This window comes from Suillus fuscotomentosus, assembly GCF_016647785.1.
Source record: "Suillus fuscotomentosus strain FC203 chromosome Unknown F5891scaffold_11, whole genome shotgun sequence".
NCBI lineage: Eukaryota > Fungi > Basidiomycota > Agaricomycetes > Boletales > Suillaceae > Suillus > Suillus fuscotomentosus.
The window spans coordinates 621,082-640,306 of NW_024539523.1; the positions used below are offsets into that span (position 1 = coordinate 621,082).

Genomic DNA, 19,225 nt, shown 5'->3' on the forward strand with positions numbered 1-19,225 from the left:
AATAAAACATTAGTGGTCCACCTCGAGGTAATCTGGGCCTTTAAAAATTATGATTCCTTCTCTACACATGTGTAGGAATGTAATAGACCTGCACGCGATCTCCGAAAAGAAGAAAAACTCCACAATGGACGATATCTAACAACATACATTACACAACATAAACTTTGGACCGTACTGAAAAATTGAAATATCATACATACTGCGAGACGGGGATATTGGTGATTCATTCCGATTCTTCTTCATTTCCTCAGTGGCGATGACACAGGCGCAAATGCGTCTCATTCCGTGTCAACCTCAGGATAAATACGCATGATGCGCCTGAGCTCCGCGTCTGGAACCCTTGGTGTGAACACAATAGGGCAAGAGACATGTGGCATCGCCACATGAATGAAGCCCACGTCATCCAGCGGCTTCGTAGGATCTAGAGTGAGCTGGAAAGCCCAAAACAGAAGGGCTGAGTTGATCCACACTGATCTGCACCGGTCGGTATGAGCAGCGAGAATTATGTGCATGAAAGAATATATTTACCTGTTTGCAAGGTGTAAAGCGGGGCATATGCTGGAATGAATGACAATCAAAGAGAATATAACCCGAAAGACGGCACTACTTACCGCCGGCCATACCCATAAACAAAAAATGTGAGATCGTCTCTTAAGCCGCCTTGGTCATTCATCCAACGCTGAGGCTTGAACACGTCAGGATCAGGGTAAACTTCCGGATCTCGCGAGATAGCCCTGACAAGGTAATTGTCAAGACCTTCGCAATTTGAAGGACGATATTTACCAATTGCTACCGAGTACCGTAGTTCCGGCGGGAATGCAATAATTTTCCTGCCCACTGAATATCAGATTATCCTTCCCACGACAAATTATCGAAGAGTATTTACCCAAATCACATCTTGAGTTGTTCGGTGAGGAAACCCTGCAGTGTGAATGATGTATGAACTTCAGCTGCGGGACCGACAATGAAGATACTCACCATTGGGACTCAGCGTTCTCCATCTTAATGCCTCAGAGATGAAGGCATCCAGGAGAGGAAGGGATTGTTGATCAGCGAAGGTCGGTGCTTTTGTGGGGAAATCATTGAATCAACAGGACTGCAAGAAAATACTACGGACCTACCTCGGTGCCTTCCCACAACCTCATCAAGCTCAGCCTGGACTTTAGCTTGCTCCTCGGGAAAACATGCAGCTGCCATCAGCACAGTGCATATTGCTGCAGTAGACTGACACTCGATATCAGCCACATAACGTCAGATTCGGATAAACCAGGCCCCACCGAATCACCTCCAGCTGCAAAAAAGGTGCCAGGAAGAAAATGCGCCTCCGACTCGGACAAGCCAATGAGACGTTCATTTTCTAGCACATATCTCCCGAACGAAGGACCTGCGTCCACATTACTCTGCTGTGAGACAACTGAGATAACATGTGAAGACTGATAGATCAGAGACGCGTACTGATTGTTGTTTTAAGCGGTTCATCTGACTAACAAAGATTTTCCGGCTGCTCTCAAACTCCCTTTTTAGATTTCTGCCGTACCAAGGAAGGTATTTGAGCCAGGGGATCGTGTCCACCCAGTAAGCGCCAGGGCTTAGGACTGTCCGAAATACTGACATGTACTGACGAATCGCCCTGACTTCGGGGTCAGTTGCAGATGTAGGTGTATCCTTCCCATATGCCACTGTCAGAATCGTCGTCATAGCATAACTTTAAAATACTCGTAAGTCAATAATATATCCTAGACCTAGGAAAGTGCTTACCTTATCACGTGGTTCTGGAAGTCGGATGGATCATCAAGAACATTAAGGACCGTGTTCTTCGCAAATGACATCTGCATAGGCTGATATGCCTCAGCTGCTTTAGGCTGGAGATGCGTATGAATCGCTCTGGATCACCTTGCAATGTCAGATAGCGGCTTTTTTGTCACAGTACGCAGAGTACGAACCTACGCATCCGACGGAACTTGTCCCCAACGCCTGTAAAACCAATGGCCAATCCGCCGGTAATCATTTGTCCAGCATTCATGGGAGGACGATCAGCAAGCACTCTGCCCTGCTTCTCCATAATTTCCACAGCTGCCTACAGCAGGACTTTGAACCTGGATATGACAGCTGGGTGTGAAAGGACTAACTTTGTGGCGGCCGATAATGACAACTTTCTCAGTTCCTGCGCGAATGGTAATTACAGGACCGTACTCATTAATCCATTCCGCTACAGTAAGAAATGAACTGACCACCGATAGAACATGATTAGAATTCAAAAAAACAATCATGGATGAGATTCCTTACTTGCGAGGGGGAAGGAAGTGTCCCATAAGTCTCCAATTGGGAGGAGAAGGTGGGAGAGGAAGGCCACTCTTTGATCTAGGACGATAAGCCCGAGCAATCACTGCTACTCCCAAAACACAAGCTGCAACACCGAGGACGAGCTGCATGTTGTCAGGAATGGGCAGGTCAGACAGTAGTAGCATGGTTGATTAGAAGAGTGGAAGATGAATAGGACAGACCTTATCGAAAGCGCATTTAATACCCTTCACCAATCGTGGCTACCGCACGATGCCGGAGGTAAGTTATACCTTTAGTCGGACGCGTCGGTGCTAGGAGGTGCTGCAGTTGTGTGGGTGCTGGCGTGTGATTATTGGTTCACTGGTAACAGGCTGGAAGTTCGTTTAGCAGTAACAGCCAGCAATAGAACGACACGGAACCTTGACTCTTTTGGGGCTTTACGCGAGAGTACTGCAATTGAAATGTGTGAGCTCCGGACTTCCACAAAGTTGGTGTATAATCGAAGCAAAGATTGGTAAAAGCGGTATCCTTGCAAGTAGATGCAGGTATGATTATTTACCGCACAATGGATTAAATGTTGGGTCTATTTGACAGGGGCCAGAGAGTTGTGCGCAGTCGTTGCACGAACCCTCAGTTTGCACCATTATTACGCCCGATCATGTAGTCTTCCCTAGGCAGGCCTTTATAGACGATGGGATACAGTCGTTCCTCCTGACAGCACCTGTGTAAACTCCGTATCCGCGAGGCGCATACAGACTTCCGAGTCCCTCCTCGAAATTTGTTCGTTCATACAACTGTCAATGTGATGAGCATTTAGTAGTTGTAGTGGTACCTGTTGAATGAATCGTTGCTCACACAAATATTGACCGCCACTGCAGTATGGTTCCCCGTCTTACAATCAGGCTTCAAAGCACTTCCTGTTCATATCTGCACATGCCATCGCAATGTTAGTTTGTGATAAATTAACGCGGGAGGAAAGGATAAGATGAGGCGAGCGTGATGCGGCATGCCGCACTGCTCAGACTACACTTACATATAAATTGAAATTACTTAAAGTTGACCGCCAATCTTACAGAAGAGTGCTTATGTCATCGATAGTGCACGAATTTGTTGAACTGAGCTTGTGTAGAGTCAAGTATTGCGGAATCAGTTTATGTAATCAAGCTTAAAGGTTGGGCCGCAATGCCGCCGTTGAATTTGCAAAACCTAGTTGACATATCTGGAATGTATTATGTAAATATGGAATCCGTTCTAATGCCATTACTAGTAGGTGGTGTGCAACACATATCATCAAACCACGACAAGGGTAAACATATCGTAATCTAGAAGTGAATCGCTTTCCCGTAGGCAGCCATTGCTGCTTCCTTGAATGCTTCGCTCAGGGTAGGCTGTCGAAGAATGTACATTAGTATCACTTATTTAAAAGACATGGCAAAGTGCGTACGTGAGCATGCGTTGTCCGTGCAATATCCTCGGAGCTTGCACCGTATTCCATTGCCAGAACAGCTTCTGAGACCATCTCACCGGCATTAGGACCTGGAAAAGAAACATCGTGATCAGTATAGTACGATAAAGCCTCCATCTACCAGCCTTACCGATGATGTGGACACCTAGAATGCGGTCCGTCTCCTTCTCGCTAATGAACTTCACAAAGCCCTCGCTGTCTTGGTTGGTCTTCGCACGTGAGTTTGCAGCAAAGGGGAATTTGCCGATATTGTATTTCACACCAGCGGCTTTAAGCTCCTGCTCCGTCTTTCCTACCCATGCTACTTCAGGGTGAGTGTAGACAACAGAAGGGATGCCGTTGTAGTTGACATGACCGTGCCCTGCGTTGATGTACTCGACAGCAGCAATGCCTGCCTTGTCATCAGTTCTGAGCCATGATACAGCACCGATGGGGCTCACCTTCTTCCTCAGCTTTGTGAGCAAGCATAGGTCCGAAAGTCACATCACCAATGCACTTGATGTTCTCCACTGATGTGTTGAACTGGTCGTCGATGACAATGCGGCCCTTGTTGTCTTTCTCGATACCGACAGCTTCGATGTTAAGGCCCTCAGTATACGGACGACGGCCAACAGCCACAAGGACAACATCTGCTTCGAGCTGTAATAAACCATTTGGTAACAATTAGACTAGCCCATAAACCACCACCCACCGTCTCCTGCTTGTCGCCTTTGGCAGACTCAGTCTGAATGATGACATTCCCACCCTGCTTGTCTGCAGAAAGGACCTTAGTGTTGAGTTTGAACTTGATACCCTGTTTGGTGAGAATTTTCTGGAATTGCTTGCTTTGGAATTGTCAGTTTGAAAATCGCATTCTGATTTCAGGAGAACTCACGCAACCTCCTCATCAATACCGGCACCTCCAATTGCGCCCAAGAACTCGACGACGGTCACCTCTGCGCCCAAGCGACTCCATACGCTACCCATTTCGAGGCCAATGATACCACCACCGATGACGACCATCTTCTCAGGTACCTTTTGCAATTCAAGGGCACCAGTTGAGCTGACGATTTGCTTCTCGTCAATCTCAATAGCACCGCCTGGGAAGGGCGCGACCTCGGAGCCAGTAGCAATGATTACGTTCTTCGCCTCGACCTCGGTTGAGCCGCCATCATTGAGTTGAACCGCGATACGCGTTGCAGATACAAACGATGCACTACCCTTGATGTAGTCGACTTTGTTCTGCTTAAAGAGCATCTCAATACCCTTGGTGAGGCCAACGACGGATTGCTCCTTGGCCTGCAGCATCTGGGGCAAGTTGAGGGAAACGCCAGCAACTAATTTCACCGTGAGCAATCAGTCAAGAAACGCGCGCGCGAGACTGTGCACACCATCAATGCCACGCTTTTGGAGGTCATGTTTCGTTTGATGATAGATATGAGAGTTGTTCAACATGGCTTTTGAAGGTATGCAACCGACGTTGAGACAAGTGCCTCCAAGGCTGCCACGCTTCTCTATACATGCTGTCTGGGAAATCGTCAGTGCTTATCCACGTTCCGTCAGCCGAACTATACCTTCAACCCGAGCTGAGCAGCCTTAATTGCTGCAACATATCCACCAGGACCTGCAAATTTTGTACTCATCAATTTCAGTTGATTCTGACTTGCTGCAGCTTACCTCCACCGATAATGACGGCGTCATAAGGACCTGAAGGCGTAGCAAGCCCCCGGTGAGAGTTCCACGCGCCAAGCTGGACGGTTGCCTTACGCAACCTCCGTGCAACGTTCTACATGACAGTAAGTAGTGCAGAGAGTTGTAAGGCAAAGTTTCATACCTTTTGCGTTGCTCTCTGAAGCTGGAGCATTGATGTGGTGGAAGCCGGACAAGTCCTTTGCAAACAAATTCTCTCGGTCGGAATATCGTGTAATCGTATTATTGTCACGGTGTCACATCACTGTCACATCCTATGTATAAGCAAGAGACTGATTATGTAGTAATGAGTGATTTTGATATGAAGTCGCCAGTCCAAGAACTTGGAAGCGTGCAATATACGAGAATGTTCGAGGTCGGCATAAAAAGTTGGTTAAGTTGTAAATATGAATCGGTATCGTACAGGTCTTGAAATGAAGCAACGACTTGAACCCCGCCAGGCCCAGCATAATCATATGTATGTGCTCTGCAAAAAACCGCAGCAATTGTCACATTCATAACATATGAAAAGCGGAGATCACCGCCGTGAAATACCTAGCCCTGAGGCTTCCAAGTTCATGCTCACATCAAAGTCCTCAGCATTGAACGAAAGCGAGTCAAAGTGCAAACTGTCAAGCCGCAACTCGAAACTAATATCCCTTGGCCGTGAGGGCAAAGGCAATTCGTCATCGTCACCATCAAGCAGGTCGAGATTGCGACCATACTTGCCCTCGATCTCCCTTCCGTAATCATCATCAACAAAATGCACCGCGGCATATGGGACATCGGGATAAGAGTGTGTACTCGAGGTTGACGCGGATGTGGATGTGGAAGGAACCATGAAAGAGGAAGGAGGTTCTGGAGAGAAGGAGAAAAGGCGGTGCAGCTCATTGACGGAAAAACGTTTGCGCGATGCTTGGGTAGAGGGGGGGTTGGGTGACGTCGGGCGCTCGTCGTGCTGGAAATCATCCGAAGATATAGGACGCAAGTCTTTCTCTGGACGTTGAAGATCCTGTGATGAGACATGTCGCTTCAAATCCTTGCTGAACTTGGACTCGGGTGAAGGAGCTCGCTGAAAGTCTGCTGAAGATACTGGACGACGAAGACTATGGTCGTATGTAGGTGCACAGGGAGTGAGGGGCCGCTCGATGAACTCATACGAGGGCCGGATCTCAGCAATGGAAGGTGTGGTGTCAGAGCCCTTGAGATAAGGCAATGACGTAGTCGTCGAGCTCGAGAGGATTCCCTCCGAGGAAAACGGCTGTCTTTGGAAGAAGCTCGAAAGCTTGCGACTCGCCGTTGGTGGTACGTCTTCTTTGGAATGCAAAACGCCTCTGAAGATGCCTGGCATGCTCTCAGTGGATGTCCAAAGGTCCTTGACATGCGGTTTGGAGTTGTTTTGCTTGCCACGGGGGAGAGAGACATTCTTCATGGATTGGAAGGCACGGGACGCACGAGCACGGAAAGTCTTTGAGCGCTTTAATTGTGGCTCTTGATTAGACGGGGACGGTGGGACGTGATCCGTGTGATTGGGTTTATTGTCCTTTGGACGTTTGACCTTGACGACCTCAATCACATCCGAATCCTCTCGCACATCATGCTGGACGATGCGGATGAGGTCATTATTGTGCATGGCAGAGATAACGATATGCTGTGGGTTCTGATGCTTCTCGCTCCTACTGCTAGATGTAGAGCTCCTGGACTGTGTGACAATCACTGGGCTTGCACTAGGCTGCTCGTGGTGGAAGGAAGAAGTAGATTCTGACTCGTGCAGCAAGAAGGGTACATCGGATAAGATGTCAGGCTGGTTAGCAGAGGACAACTCTACGGATCTGCTATTTTCTGGAGGCAGGTCTGCGTCAAAACAGCACCAAGGAGGATTTTGCGAGTGCTCTTCCTCGGGGGGTATAACGAAGACGTGGGGCACGCGAGCAGAAGGGTCCGTGAACATAATGACAGTGGCTTGAATGAACGACAGTTGTGAGTTATAGCAAAACGATAGTAAATATTTGAGCGCAATAAGCGCAATAGCTTTGCGATAGCACTGGCGGTTCGATTGCAAACAAGAGTCAGCCCAAAGTCAGCCACAACAACTTTCTCTGTTCAACATTCAACTTCACTTGCCTTTTACGTGAATATACTAGTCATGGCACGGAACATGAATATATCTTTCCTGGGCACCTCCAGCGGTGGTGGCCCTTCAATTTCTCGCAACTGCTCTAGTCTTGGTATGACATTTCATTTTGAGCCACTTCATGTCGATCTTATTACAGAGACCACCAATACTTAGTCGCAGACGTCATCGGCGACGGTTCGCTATGGAGTGCGCTTTATTTCTTTAGCGCTTGATTAAATTGACTAGCCGTCATAAGTGATCGACTGTGCAGAAGGAACAGTACGACAATTTCAGATGCAGCATCGCGGTCAAGGAGACCCAGTCCTTAAAGCGTTCAAAGTGGCCAAGTTATTTGTCACTCATATGCATGGTTTGTTCCACCAGATTTTATGGAATTCTTATCTTTACTCCGGTGCCCTTTTAGCCGACCATGTAATGGGAATAATCACTTTCCTTAGACATGTCCTCCACCCGCCACTGATAGCTTCCTCTGGCGACCTCCCACCCTCAGACGGTCCTGTGTGTTATAAAGCTGTGTATGATATCCATGACTAACTCCTTAAAAGCCACAAATCGAACTTTACGGTCCTGCCGGCCTCCGTACATTTGTTCGCTCAATCTTTACCATGACCCTCACCCACACAGGAGAGCGCTACGTAGTCCATGAACTGCTAACATCATCCGACACGCCCACCTCATGCGATCCTGCCATGCTTCATCCGAGCGAATGCCCTGGTCAGAATTTCCTTTGTGATGACAATGGGTTCTGGAAAGGTGTCACAAGTGGTACGGGTTATTACGGTGAAGTTGTAGTTGATGCAGGGCCGATATTACATCGAGGTGGGAATTTAAACTTTTCTTATGCGCTAGTGCTGAATGAATTCCCACAGACCCTTGCATAGGTTATGTCTTGCATGAGCCTAATCCTCCGCATCGCAAACTTGTCATTCTGGGTGATACATATGACGCATCACCGATTATCCCGCTTATACAGCCTTCTGCAACTATGCCCGTATCACTCCTCATTCATGAAGCGACGGATGCGTACATCTCTCGCCAAATTGACCCATCAGCACGACGAACCAAAGACGAAGTGGATAGCAAGGTTGCGGCAAGGGGTCACTCCACTCCGGTAATGGCGGGCACATTTGCGAAAAAAATTGGAGCTCAGCAAGTCGTTCTGAATCACATTGGTAGCCGGTGAGTACATTACATACTCTGAGATTGATCTCCTTTAACTTGCTTCTACACTGTGGCATCATTCTTTTCAAACGTCATCTTCACGCCCACTGTCTGCCTTGCTGCTCATTTTCTCACTTATATCAGATTTCCAGCTCCCAAACAACTCAAAAATCCTCACGACTCCCGTTTCGCCGTCATCGCCGAAATTGAACGACAAGCGAGCGAAGCGTGGGGAGGTGGTGAAGCCGTTGTCGCATATGACTTCATGCGTGTATCTATTGCTGCTGATCTGAATGAGGAAGAATTTTCGGATGTAGCAATGGATTTGGAGGATGGGGTAGTATCACTAGAAGGAGTGGGTGAGGTGGGTGAGATGGCGAGAGGAAGCGGGCGTGGGAGAGGAAGAGGAAGAGGAGGAGGAGGGATGCCCAGAGGAATGAGCCGTGGAAGATGGAGAGGTCCGCAGTGGAGGGGACGGATCAGAGGTGGAGGTGGTGGGGATAGAGGTGGCTTCGGAAGAGGTGACAGTAATAGTGGTCTCGGCAGAGGCAAAAAACGCAGGTTTGGGGAATAGGCTTCGCACTTCACGCCTTACACACGCGAGTTAGTATTTTGAAGGGCCACGTCATAAAGTAGCCATAATCTTAATTATGAGTTGGTTGTTACGTTTTTCAAGGGGAAGTGTTACGGGCTTCATTATCAGACGTGGAAGTATCCTGTGTCACTGTTACTAATTTTTCTACGGTACGTCTGACAGCTTCTCCTTCTGATTTATGACTTCCGGCCATTAGAAAGTCGGATTAATGGCATCTTGCCAGAAGCAATCATCATAACATGTGCGTTCGGCTCTCAGGCTGAGATCTGACAGTCACAAGGCGTGCATAGAGCATCATGGTGTGCGCATGGATTTGAGCCGTAATCGTAGGTGATTTCCTTCTATGCACATAATTTTACCCTCGACTCCTGAATGTAATATAGCCTGCTAGGCTTATTCCTATAGGGCGCTTATTACTTCCTTCCAATCGCAGCACTCGTATGACACACTAGTGCGGCATCTAGTCTATAGATGCAAATCGATAACCGATTAGAATTAATTGCGGTAGGTCCATCACTGCACTTTGCTGCCAAGTACTTTGAGGTCGCATGTCACCGTAGCCAGCTGCTTTTGAAAGGATTTGTGGGCTTCTAAAGGACTCGATACAGATGGAAATAGGAATTAGGAAGCGAACAACTGCGTTCGTCGAGTAAGTATAGTAAGTACTGCAAGCCATCTGCGTATATACACAAAGACTTGATGGGTTCGAGCTATAAATATATGGGAACCTTCAACCGAGGGAATTCCCAGAATTCCCCTTCATATAAGTGCACTAAGGGAGCTGTGTGTCAGTTTTCTTCCCCCTTCTTACAGCCGTCGCGGACGACCATCCAACCGCGGCAGCATGACGATCCTACCATCTCCACAATCCTTGGCGTGTTTTCGGGCGCTATCATCTCGAGAATATGTCGACGAGCAAGCGGAACATTTCCACCGGACGAGGTGACCAAGGACATGCCTCTTAAAGCCCTCCTTGCGAATGCGGCTGTCACACTTGCCGCCCCAGCGACAGATCCAAAACTCCTCGGGACGGTTGGCAGATCTTGCGTTCGCGGAAATGCGAGGGCGAACGTGCATGTAGGCGAAGTGCTTCAAGACGCTGGAGAATCCTCCTTTGATGAACACTCCACAAGGTTGACCTTGCACATGGTGTTGACACCGAAGGATAATCGGGTCACCGGATGATGTGGTGGGTGGCGTCGGTCCGCTATCGCTCACATCACCACCGACAATGGCTGAATGGTGGGAGTCATCTGCACTCGAGACTTGAGGATCTTCAAAAATGGTCACGACATCTGCATCATAGCTATCATTAGATTCAATACACTGCTCTGAATTAGAGCACCTGACCTTGCCCATGATTCGCCAGCGAAAGTGAGCCATGGACGTGTTGATTGCCTTCTGCGTCTTGGAAGGGAAAATTAAGCTCTGGAATGGAGTGTTTGTGCTGGAACCATTCGCTACCGAATGACAACAGCGAGGAGGGTCTATGATGCTCCCCGTCACGCATGAAGTTCTGATAAAAGTCGCTGATCATAGGAAAGCCCGCATCAGCGTACTCGCCAGGCAGTGCGCATGCAGGCTGCGACATATATGTCTGCGGCCCGTTAATCAAGGGGTCATTCTGTTCATAGTCAGGCAAACGCCAGGACAAATCGTCAAAACTGCTAGAAACAGTATGAGTTGAATGAGATGACCATCGATTCGGGGACAAACCTTTCAAAAGCAAGTTGGCTGTTGTCATCTAGAGCGACGGGGGCCATGGATTGTAATTCAACATCATCCTCGTTACGAGGCGCGTGAACGTTCTGAAGAGGGCAGTAAGTCTAAGACGCAGCAACCTCGCGGAAAGAGCTTACAGGGACTTTCATGGCTATAGAGGTGATATGAGTCTTCGCTGTCTCCAATCACTCGCGTTTTTAAAGACAGAAAGGCGCCTACAATTTCCTAAAATCTAAAAACGCGGTGGAGGGCGTGTTTGCCAACTGGAATATTAAGCACCCATGATTTGGAACATCTTGACTTTTCACGTAGGTAAAACTCCCCGTGTCTAACGGCCCAGGTTCATAAAGGTCGGTAGGAAGACGGTGCGACTGGAGCAGCGGACAATGCTCATCTCGGCACAACGATCGTCTTGCCCTAAAGCAGTCAATAAACGCCCACATGGATGTGGGATCACAATTCACCTCCCCGCACCGCGCACGAGGGATGCACGCATACACTGGTTGCACCGGCCAAGATATGGGTTGATAAAACGATCGGTTTAAAAGGAGGTATCGCTCTCGTGGTCCCGCAGCTATTATCTGACTACTTTGAGCCGCGTTTCATTCATTTACCCACCTTGCTGTACATTCACAGGGGAAAATTGTTCAAGGACGTTACCCTGCTGTGTTTATCTTAAACGAATGAAGTCAAAGATTGGCCGTACTTTCCCACTTACTGGAGTTCGACAGATGTGTTTGAACGTCTTCAGTACGCCAAACGTAGCCCACCGCTAGTCCTCACTTTTACCGACAACTTCGATCGTGGACCTACCTGTATTGAAACCCAATAAAAAGTTGGTAAGTATGGGGAGTGGGAGTGTGTAGTTTATTTTATTGTGACAATCTTCCAACATGCTTACTTACATGATGTATCATAGCTGATTGTGCAGGGACAAATGTTGAAAATTGATCGCAAACAGTGCCCCTCGGTTCATAGCGATGTGGCTTTCCCACCATAACGATAGGAATTAGGCTATTTATGATAAGTGCTTCAACGATCCGCGACCCTCTCGGAGGTTGAAGTGACCGAGAAAAACCAGGCGTTTTTGAATGCCAACTGTAGTAGTGGCTGCGTATCAGGGTTGTTCGATGAATCTGAATGTTGAATTGCCACGGAGAAACATACCCTGACTTTGCATCATGGTGATGCATGGAACGTAGAACGGAGGGCAACCTTGCCACGGAGGCACACTTGACTTGAAGTTCCGTCGTTCAAAAGTTCAGCAGGCCTCAACTTGTCCACGTGAATGGGTGGGATCTACCCCCTGCCACTCCCAGCCATTAATCACAATGCACAGCTTGTGAATCTACTCATCTTTTATCGAGGACATATCTGAAATGGCCGGTCTGTGGATGAGTCAGTGGAGTGGCTTGCCAGGGTGCTGTTGTATCTCTTAAGGACTTAAGGGGGAGCCCTAGTGAGAGGCAAGTCTCAGAGTGGGCTTCGTGCTGCAACGAAACAGTGAAAACTTATCTGGGTGACAGATCGGAATAAATTTCTATCAAGCAGTGCTCAGGGGATTGACCAAACAAACACCATTTGTGGACAACTGATCTCCCTTCTCAAGGAGGATATTCATCACGAAAATGGGCAAACTGATGTGTCTGAAATCGCATCAAAGGTGGAGCCTTTGAGCTTCCATCCTTGAATAAAGGACTTCATTTTCTGAATCTGAGACTTATTACCTTTGAGCAACGCGATCTTTGCAAGGAATCGCTGTATGATCGACAGGTGCAATGAGCCACTTTAGCGTCCACTAAAATGGCTTGTACATACCATAATCCTGAGGCAGGTCAACCAAGGGTCATCCGAGAGACACGGAGCCCTGACAAATCGAAGCCATGGAACTTAACATTATTGAACCAACAAAACGATACCTCGATTAATGACAGGACAAGAAAATGATAGTGGCAGTTAACACTGATCCGCGAACTTTAGGCGTTTCTTTGTGTTTCACATTTTGTGTTGATGATCAAATATCTGCGGAAATTCGCGGTATTTGAATGAGACGGGCTGTGTGGATGTTACGTACGGCCAGGTTCATCAAGAACAAGTCCAAACCAACTTACTTATCGGGAAACAAACCCTTGATTTGACTATGTAATAAGTGGAACCCGTGAGCGGGGCTTGTGACATACAGTCTCCGGTCATGTGTCAGGAGCCACTGCTGCGATAACGGGGTCTGAAACATTGGTCGACGCACAGACCCATTACGCATGGACAGCACGAATGTAGTGACCCCTAAACTGCCCGATTGGTATGCCTCGGAATGCGAGTCCGATGATGAGTCCAAACATAACGGAGGATGTTGACATGAAAATCTCAGGTTGACGTACCCTGAAAAGGGTGCCACGAATGTTATCATGCTGTGGAATTCATGGATTCGCTGGTGACATTGATGGCATCAAACACTGCTTCCGAAGTGAATGCAGTTCTCAGTAGCGCCTTGTGATGAGGCTAAGGTTGAGATTCGGGCTGTCGGGCAGGGTCCTGGGAGCCGTTGTAACCACTCAGTCTGGAATACGAACATGAGGCTGTAATTGAGTTATAGAGAGGATATTGCATATAATACTGATGACTTGTTGACAATGTCGAGCGACATTATTGTACAACTTGAATCCAGGAATTTTGCCGTTGAAGACTAAGTGGATGTTTGCGTCTGCTTGGCAGTCGCTGAGGATGATTGGGGTCACAGGATCTCAAGTCACCCTTTCTCCTGGTCGTTCACCTTCTCTTCTTCCCATCAACGATATATCGTTTCAACTCCCAACAAGCCTTCGTTAACATCTCCAGCACTAACTTCTAGCCCCCTTACTCTTTTGCTGTTTTTTTAGCCGCGAGTTTGCTCTAATTGCTTCAGTACTGCCGCATCATCAACATCAAGTAGGCGCTCGCTACCAGTCGTGCCACTTGTTCCTTCCGATTTCAAAGAACACGTGCGATTTCCTGCAAGGAGCAATTCTTTTTCACAGATGGCTTCCAACGTTCCAATAAACGGTGTTAAGATATCTCGTACGTGCTCTCAATCAACCTCCACACTTTTCTACATCCAAATTTGGTCGCTATGTCTCTTTTGTAATTGTCATTCCTCCCCCGTCATTTCCCGTCTCATTCACTTCCTCCTTCTATCTCCTTCATGTCCATGTCATCTTCATCTAACGACATTTCTACTCAAATAGCCATCGATGATCCCCATAAGGTTGTCAAGGTCATCGCAACAGACGGTAAAACATCAGAACAGAGGGAGATTGCCTACACAAATTGCAAAGTCATTGGAAATGGCTCTTTTGGAGTTGTATACCAGGCAAAACTTGTAGGAGAGTCGAAGGATAGAGAGGATATAGCCATCAAGAAAGTCCTTCAGGACAAGCGATTCAAGGTACGTAATTCTTTTTGTTTGTCACATTGCGCTTCTGCGCTGGTCGTGATGTGGATTGCTCTCCAAGATGATGCTGATGGAACGGTTTTTGTCGGCGTGATATCATCGATATCGCGCGAATAGAATCGTGAACTACAAATCATGAGACTTGTGTCACATCCAAACGTCGTCGACCTCAAAGCTTTTTTCTATTCCAATGGAGAAAAGGTTTGAAAGATCTCCCTTTCCTCATCTTGGCGCTGATTTCAGCTTTACTTTTAGAAGGATGAAGTTTACCTCAATCTTGTTCTTGAATACGTTCCAGACACTGTTTACCGCGCCAGCCGTCATTACACAAAGTTGAAGCAGCCTATGCCGATGCTTCAAATCAAGCTGTACATGTATCAGCTTCTCCGGTCACTTGCCTACATACACTCAGTGGGCATCTGTCATCGCGATATTAAACCTCAGAATCTCCTGTTGAACCCTGCCACGGGCGTTCTGAATTTGTGCGATTTCGGCTCAGCAAAAATCCTCGTCGCTGGAGAGCCAAATGTTAGTTACATTTGCTCGAGGTACTACAGAGCACCTGAACTTATTTTCGGTGCTACCAACTACACAACAAACATTGGTGGGTAACAATATTATTCCGTACTGTGTGGGGGAGAGTAACGCTGTTCTAGACATATGGTCGACGGGTTGTGTGATGGCAGAGCTAATGCTAGGCCAACCTCTGTTCCCTGGGGAGAGTGGTATCGACCAGTTGGTGGAGATCATCAAGGTTCTCGGGACGCCATCGCGAGAACAAATTAAGACGATGAATCCAAATTACATGGAGCACAAGTTCCCTCAGATCAAGCCCCATCCGTTCTCCAAGGTATCACCGCCGTTTTGTGGCGTTGTTACCTCGTGTACTTACGTACGACAGGTATTCCGACCACGCACTGCGCCCGAGGCGATTGATTTGGTTGCGAAGCTACTGGAATATACGCCAGGGGCACGTCTAAGCGCAGTAGAGGCTATGGTGCACTCATTCTTTGACGAACTACGAGTGGAGGGGGCAAGGATGCCGAACGGGAAAGAATTTCCACGTTTATTCGACTTCACACGGGAAGGTATTGTCAGTAGTTTTGGAATGTCAACGGCTGCTGACCAGTTGATGACAGAGTTGTCGGTGCGACCAGACTTGAACCGACTTCTGGTTCCGCCACACTGCGAGGCTGAGCTACGCTCACGGTCGATCGACTTGGATACTTTTGTACCAATACCTCTGGATCAGCTTAAGATCACGCTTGATTGAGAGGAAGGAGGGTAGTATCTGATTTGTGGGTATCCTATAATATTGATCGATGAGTGCGTGTATCCTGTCTGTGTTGTATTGATTCTGTATCGTGTTCACGTCATATTTTTGTTGAATTGATTTTCCACGGTCTGTTCAGTACCACTGTACCACTGTACACATGATGTCTAGTACTATTATGCCTGTCGTTGAGCAGATGTTTTGTTGCTGCTCCGAGCTTATGTTGGCTGAAATTGCGTGACACGAACCATTATGGTGTGACAACGCTAGAGTTGCGTGATGTTGCGTGAGATGTTCGCGAGTGGGGCAAGTCTTGACTCCATTCGACACGATTAACAGTAGCATGAGATTATTATTTAATCCCTCAGTCTTTCATTTTTTCACCTATGGAGACCTCAACAACTGAATGCGATACCTTGCCTGCTCCACGTCTCGCTTCGGGCCTAACTCCTGATCTAGACCACAATCGATCTCCCTCACCTTTCCCAATTTTTGAGCCTTCTTCTTCCGGCTCATCTCCGCTCCCAACAATCTCAGACATTGAGATGTATACTACTCCAACCGCTCAGAGAAAACTATGTGTTCGCCATCAGAGAATGGCAGACGAGGGTACCAATTTAAAGCTACAGCAGGTGTGTCTGATTAGCTGATCGTGAGTTAGTTCAGCTGCTGATTTAAGCTCTACAGGCTCTTGATGCTCTCCCCGTACAAGAGCGAGAAGCTGTAAATGCTATCTGGTCCGGTTTCTCTTCGTCATCACATCCCAGGCGAGAACTCATTCTCCAGGGCATTCTTACTATGTGCTGTTTTTCTCAGCTCTCCTTGCTAACGGAGCAGCTTGGTCAGCTAATCCGCATTGACCCATTCACCGTCCTTCCCCGAGAGGTATCACTCAGGGTCCTTGCGTATCTCGACGCTACCTCTCTTTGTCGCGCTGCTCAGGTGAGCAAGCAGTGGAAAAGCCTAGCCGATGACGACGTCCTATGGCGCGGAATATGTGAACAGCACATTGGGCAAAAATGCCTCAAGTGTGGATGGGGGCTACCTATTCTCGAACGAAAGCGTGCTGTCCGTACGAACTCCGCGTCTCCATCGTCGTCTCCCCCTTCATTCCCACCTTATCATACCCCTGACTTGTTCGTTTCCGAAATACCTGACGCCTTACCATTCACACGGCCTTGGAAAGATGTATATTCAGAGCGCTTATCAGTCGAGCGTAATTGGCGTCGAGGGCGATGTTCCGTTCGGACGCTACGTGGGCACACAGATGGTATCATGTGTCTCCAGTTCGATGAGACCTTGCAGCATCCTTCTTTCCCAATCCTCATCACAGGCTCGTACGACCGTACTGTGCGTGTGTGGAACATCGAGACCGGCCTCGAGGTACGCTGCCTCCGTGGACATACGCGTGCTGTGCGGGCTTTACAGTTCGATGAAGCGAAATTGATCACAGGAAGCATGGACCACACCATTCGAGTGTGGAATTGGCGAAGTGGGGAGTGCATACGTACGCTCGAGGGGCATACAGAGGGTGTCGTTTGTCTGAACTTCGATTCCAACGTGCTTGCTAGCGGGAGTGTGGATACCACTGTAAAGGTGTGGAACTTCCGCACGGGCGAAGCGTTCACGCTCCGCGGGCACCGTGACTGGGTCAATTCCGTACGGCTATGGGAGTCCGAAGACCCAGCGGATGTTGAGATGGGCTGCGGATCGGGTAGTGAGCCAAGGATATGTCAAGGCACGCTATTGTTTTCAGCCTCAGATGACGGGACTATTCGCTTATGGGACCTTGCACGGCGGACATGCGTGCGCCAGTTCACGGGACATGTCGGACAAGTGCAAAGCCTGAAACTACTGGAAGTGGACGAGCGCTGTGATGAAGGCAACGGTCGCCAAGAGCATCGCATTGCAGACAGTAATATGGCCCATATCGCCCAAGTTGGAAACCCAACGAACCCCTTCGAAGTTTGCACGGTTATTACACACGATGCCAATAGCGAGAGCATGGAGGACATACAGAGCCTTGATCGTGTCACTAGGGAAGTGCTGGCAGGTAGCAGTCGGAAACGTGCCAAGAGGCCGGTGCTCATTTCTGGAAGCCTTGATAACACTATCAAGGTTTGGGACATTGATACGGCGAAAGCCACCCAGACTCTATTCGGCCATATTGAAGGTGTCTGGGCGGTAGCGAGCGATAAGCTGCGGTTAATCAGCGGCAGTCATGACCGTACTATCAAGGTCCGCCCTGTTCTTGAATAATCATATGCCTTGAAACTTAAATATCCGCTTTTAGGTGTGGAACCGCGAGGAAGGCCGATGTACAGCTACATTGGTTGGTCATCGTGGCGCTGTAACATGTTTGGGCCTTGGTGAGGACAAGATTATCTCTGGCAGCGATGACGGAGACATCAGAATATGGTCTTTTGCTGGAGATAACCGGCTTTGACAAAATATATGCTTTTCTTCTATTTCGTTGTCGTAATTCTCCTGGATCTCATTGCTTTCGAGTTGCTTGTGTATGACGCATTATTCCCGAGTTCATTATGTAGGACTAGAATGTCCATCTCGCAATATAGTCTAGCTTCTAATACAAAACAAGCTTATATGTAGGATCAAATACCGAACACAATAGTGCGAGTAGCGCAAGGGGTACTAAGCGCTGAATGTGACAATGGCCTTCAGCTTGGACTTCGACCTTGGAGCAGGTCCAAAAATTTCGCAAGGTGTCCGTCCGACCCCATAGCTGTATTCTTGGCCTATTCAGCCACGAGCATAGGGTAGCCATGCTCAAAGAAGAATGCTCTGGAGCAGGAGCGAGCGAGCCTAACACAGCTCCGTCATTTCTGTATCTTCGGAAATGACATTCTGGAATCAAAAGGAGAATGGGCGACAAGGTGGAAACACTGCAGTGCCTTTCATAGTAATCACCGACCGGTACCAAACCACCTTCCGCATCCCTGCTGTTGACTGATGGCTCCGCGGCAAGATATCGTGGATCCGCGGAATAGGCTAATGTTTGAAATCGATTCAAAATCTTTGAAAAACGATGGTCCGTTCCGTTAGTAAGCCAATTCAATAAATCAATGCATTGTGATGCTGAACCACGACCTACAGACGGCACACAGGTCACCGTCTGTACCATGGGCAAGCGGAATGAGCGTGTGATCTGCGGTGCTGTCATCGGCTTCTTGCAAATAGACCTTGGGTGCCACCCAGCAGCGTTGGAGTTCGATCGTGGCAGCTTGCACTTGTGAAGTTGACAGAAGTCAAAAGCGGAAAGCCAGAACGTGCTGCCCATTGCTTGAGATCACGAACTCGATGCCAGAAACAACAGATATCAATGAGTAATCTGATAGCCGATTACAAGAGCAAATATAACTTCGATATTAATATCATGACGTGCCTGAGCGATCCTACGATGTGCAACCCAGAGTCTAATGGCTGGAGCACAAAGAGTTGCCTGTGCGTCATAATAATATTGCAGGAGACTCGTT

The 19,225-nt window shown here is 48.1% G+C and overlaps 8 protein-coding genes across 8 annotated transcripts; 3 read left to right on the plus strand and 5 right to left on the minus strand.

Annotated features, from left to right (window-relative positions):
* Positions 1-269: 269 nt before the first annotated feature.
* Positions 270-2,432, minus strand: F5891DRAFT_1208817 (cytochrome P450; the record flags this gene model as incomplete). The annotated part of the gene is made up of 13 exons (XM_041369120.1): positions 270-474; positions 529-558; positions 612-734; positions 784-830; positions 887-921; positions 979-1,065; positions 1,122-1,224; positions 1,278-1,403; positions 1,456-1,705; positions 1,759-1,884; positions 1,944-2,077; positions 2,130-2,226; positions 2,287-2,432. The coding sequence occupies 13 exons, from the start codon at positions 2,430-2,432 to the stop codon at positions 279-281; spliced, it is 1,500 nt and encodes a 499-aa protein (XP_041229537.1). The 3' UTR covers positions 270-278.
* Positions 2,433-3,442: 1,010 nt separating this feature from the next.
* F5891DRAFT_1016033 (uncharacterized protein) lies at positions 3,443-5,657 on the minus strand. Its single transcript, XM_041360915.1, has 10 exons — positions 5,562-5,657; positions 5,405-5,513; positions 5,302-5,351; positions 5,119-5,254; positions 4,623-5,064; positions 4,440-4,572; positions 4,189-4,387; positions 3,879-4,139; positions 3,728-3,819; positions 3,443-3,671 (listed from the first exon to the last, which is right to left on the minus strand). Exons 1-10 carry the CDS (start codon positions 5,589-5,591, stop codon positions 3,606-3,608), a joined length of 1,518 nt encoding a protein of 505 aa, XP_041229538.1. The 5' UTR covers positions 5,592-5,657; the 3' UTR covers positions 3,443-3,605.
* On the minus strand, positions 5,645-7,539 carry F5891DRAFT_1016036 (uncharacterized protein). The gene has a single exon (XM_041360916.1). The coding sequence runs from the start codon at positions 7,365-7,367 to the stop codon at positions 5,955-5,957; it is 1,413 nt and encodes a 470-aa protein (XP_041229539.1). The 5' UTR covers positions 7,368-7,539; the 3' UTR covers positions 5,645-5,954.
* On the plus strand, positions 7,520-9,192 carry F5891DRAFT_1016040 (beta-lactamase-like protein). Its single transcript, XM_041360917.1, has 6 exons — positions 7,520-7,644; positions 7,707-7,739; positions 7,789-7,902; positions 7,957-8,051; positions 8,099-8,372; positions 8,423-9,192. The coding sequence occupies exons 1-6, from the start codon at positions 7,563-7,565 to the stop codon at positions 8,734-8,736; spliced, it is 912 nt and encodes a 303-aa protein (XP_041229540.1). The 5' UTR covers positions 7,520-7,562; the 3' UTR covers positions 8,737-9,192.
* Positions 9,193-9,896: 704 nt separating this feature from the next.
* On the minus strand, positions 9,897-11,298 carry F5891DRAFT_61829 (uncharacterized protein). The gene is made up of 4 exons (XM_041372474.1): positions 11,169-11,298; positions 11,026-11,117; positions 10,660-10,976; positions 9,897-10,604 (listed from the first exon to the last, which is right to left on the minus strand). The coding sequence occupies exons 1-4, from the start codon at positions 11,178-11,180 to the stop codon at positions 10,117-10,119; spliced, it is 909 nt and encodes a 302-aa protein (XP_041229541.1). The 5' UTR covers positions 11,181-11,298; the 3' UTR covers positions 9,897-10,116.
* Positions 11,299-13,788: 2,490 nt separating this feature from the next.
* F5891DRAFT_1016054 (kinase-like domain-containing protein) lies at positions 13,789-15,996 on the plus strand. Its single transcript, XM_041360918.1, has 7 exons — positions 13,789-14,085; positions 14,253-14,452; positions 14,576-14,659; positions 14,714-15,062; positions 15,115-15,308; positions 15,360-15,546; positions 15,598-15,996. The coding sequence occupies exons 1-7, from the start codon at positions 14,046-14,048 to the stop codon at positions 15,729-15,731; spliced, it is 1,188 nt and encodes a 395-aa protein (XP_041229542.1). The 5' UTR covers positions 13,789-14,045; the 3' UTR covers positions 15,732-15,996.
* F5891DRAFT_1016057 (WD40 repeat-like protein) lies at positions 15,997-18,356 on the plus strand. Its single transcript, XM_041360919.1, has 3 exons — positions 15,997-16,363; positions 16,419-17,969; positions 18,025-18,356. The coding sequence occupies exons 1-3, from the start codon at positions 16,118-16,120 to the stop codon at positions 18,175-18,177; spliced, it is 1,950 nt and encodes a 649-aa protein (XP_041229543.1). The 5' UTR covers positions 15,997-16,117; the 3' UTR covers positions 18,178-18,356.
* Positions 17,997-19,131, minus strand: F5891DRAFT_61999 (uncharacterized protein). The gene has a single exon (XM_041372489.1). The coding sequence runs from the start codon at positions 19,027-19,029 to the stop codon at positions 18,316-18,318; it is 714 nt and encodes a 237-aa protein (XP_041229544.1). The 5' UTR covers positions 19,030-19,131; the 3' UTR covers positions 17,997-18,315.
* Positions 19,132-19,225: the final 94 nt, after the last annotated feature.

What these genes read in the sequence shown, in the direction of transcription:
- F5891DRAFT_1016040 (XM_041360917.1), top strand. Translation starts at nt 7,563, where the DNA reads ATGGCACGGAACATGAATATATCTTTCCTGGGCACCTCCAGCGGTGGT. An exon ending in ATTTGTCACTCATATGCATG is followed by an intron (nt 7,903 to 7,956) that starts GTTTGTTCCACC and finishes GTGCCCTTTTAG; the next exon opens with CCGACCATGTAATGGGAATA. An exon ending in AGGGCCGATATTACATCGAG is followed by an intron (nt 8,373 to 8,422) that starts GTGGGAATTTAA and finishes GAATTCCCACAG; the next exon opens with ACCCTTGCATAGGTTATGTC.
- F5891DRAFT_1016033 (XM_041360915.1), bottom strand. Translation starts at nt 5,591, where the DNA reads ATGCTCCAGCTTCAGAGAGCAACGCAAAAG. An exon ending in GGTATTGATGAGGAGGTTGC is followed by an intron (nt 4,573 to 4,622) that starts GTGAGTTCTCCT and finishes ACAATTCCAAAG; the next exon opens with CAAGCAATTCCAGAAAATTC. An exon ending in TCACAAAGCTGAGGAAGAAG is followed by an intron (nt 4,140 to 4,188) that starts GTGAGCCCCATC and finishes ATGACAAGGCAG; the next exon opens with GCATTGCTGCTGTCGAGTAC.
- F5891DRAFT_61999 (XM_041372489.1), bottom strand. Translation starts at nt 19,029, where the DNA reads ATGGGCAGCACGTTCTGGCTTTCCGCTTTTGACTTCTGTCAACTTCAC.
- F5891DRAFT_1016057 (XM_041360919.1), top strand. Translation starts at nt 16,118, where the DNA reads ATGGAGACCTCAACAACTGAATGCGATACCTTGCCTGCTCCACGTCTC. An exon ending in CCAATTTAAAGCTACAGCAG is followed by an intron (nt 16,364 to 16,418) that starts GTGTGTCTGATT and finishes TAAGCTCTACAG; the next exon opens with GCTCTTGATGCTCTCCCCGT. An exon ending in GTCATGACCGTACTATCAAG is followed by an intron (nt 17,970 to 18,024) that starts GTCCGCCCTGTT and finishes ATCCGCTTTTAG; the next exon opens with GTGTGGAACCGCGAGGAAGG.
- F5891DRAFT_61829 (XM_041372474.1), bottom strand. An exon ending in AGCCAACTTGCTTTTGAAAG is followed by an intron (nt 10,977 to 11,025) that starts GTTTGTCCCCGA and finishes TACTGTTTCTAG; the next exon opens with CAGTTTTGACGATTTGTCCT. An exon ending in GCTGGCGAATCATGGGCAAG is followed by an intron (nt 10,605 to 10,659) that starts GTCAGGTGCTCT and finishes GCTATGATGCAG; the next exon opens with ATGTCGTGACCATTTTTGAA.
- F5891DRAFT_1016054 (XM_041360918.1), top strand. Translation starts at nt 14,046, where the DNA reads ATGGCTTCCAACGTTCCAATAAACGGTGTTAAGATATCTC. An exon ending in AAACGGTGTTAAGATATCTC is followed by an intron (nt 14,086 to 14,252) that starts GTACGTGCTCTC and finishes CTACTCAAATAG; the next exon opens with CCATCGATGATCCCCATAAG. An exon ending in AGCCCCATCCGTTCTCCAAG is followed by an intron (nt 15,309 to 15,359) that starts GTATCACCGCCG and finishes TACGTACGACAG; the next exon opens with GTATTCCGACCACGCACTGC.
- F5891DRAFT_1016036 (XM_041360916.1), bottom strand. Translation starts at nt 7,367, where the DNA reads ATGTTCACGGACCCTTCTGCTCGCGTGCCCCACGTCTTCGTTATACCC.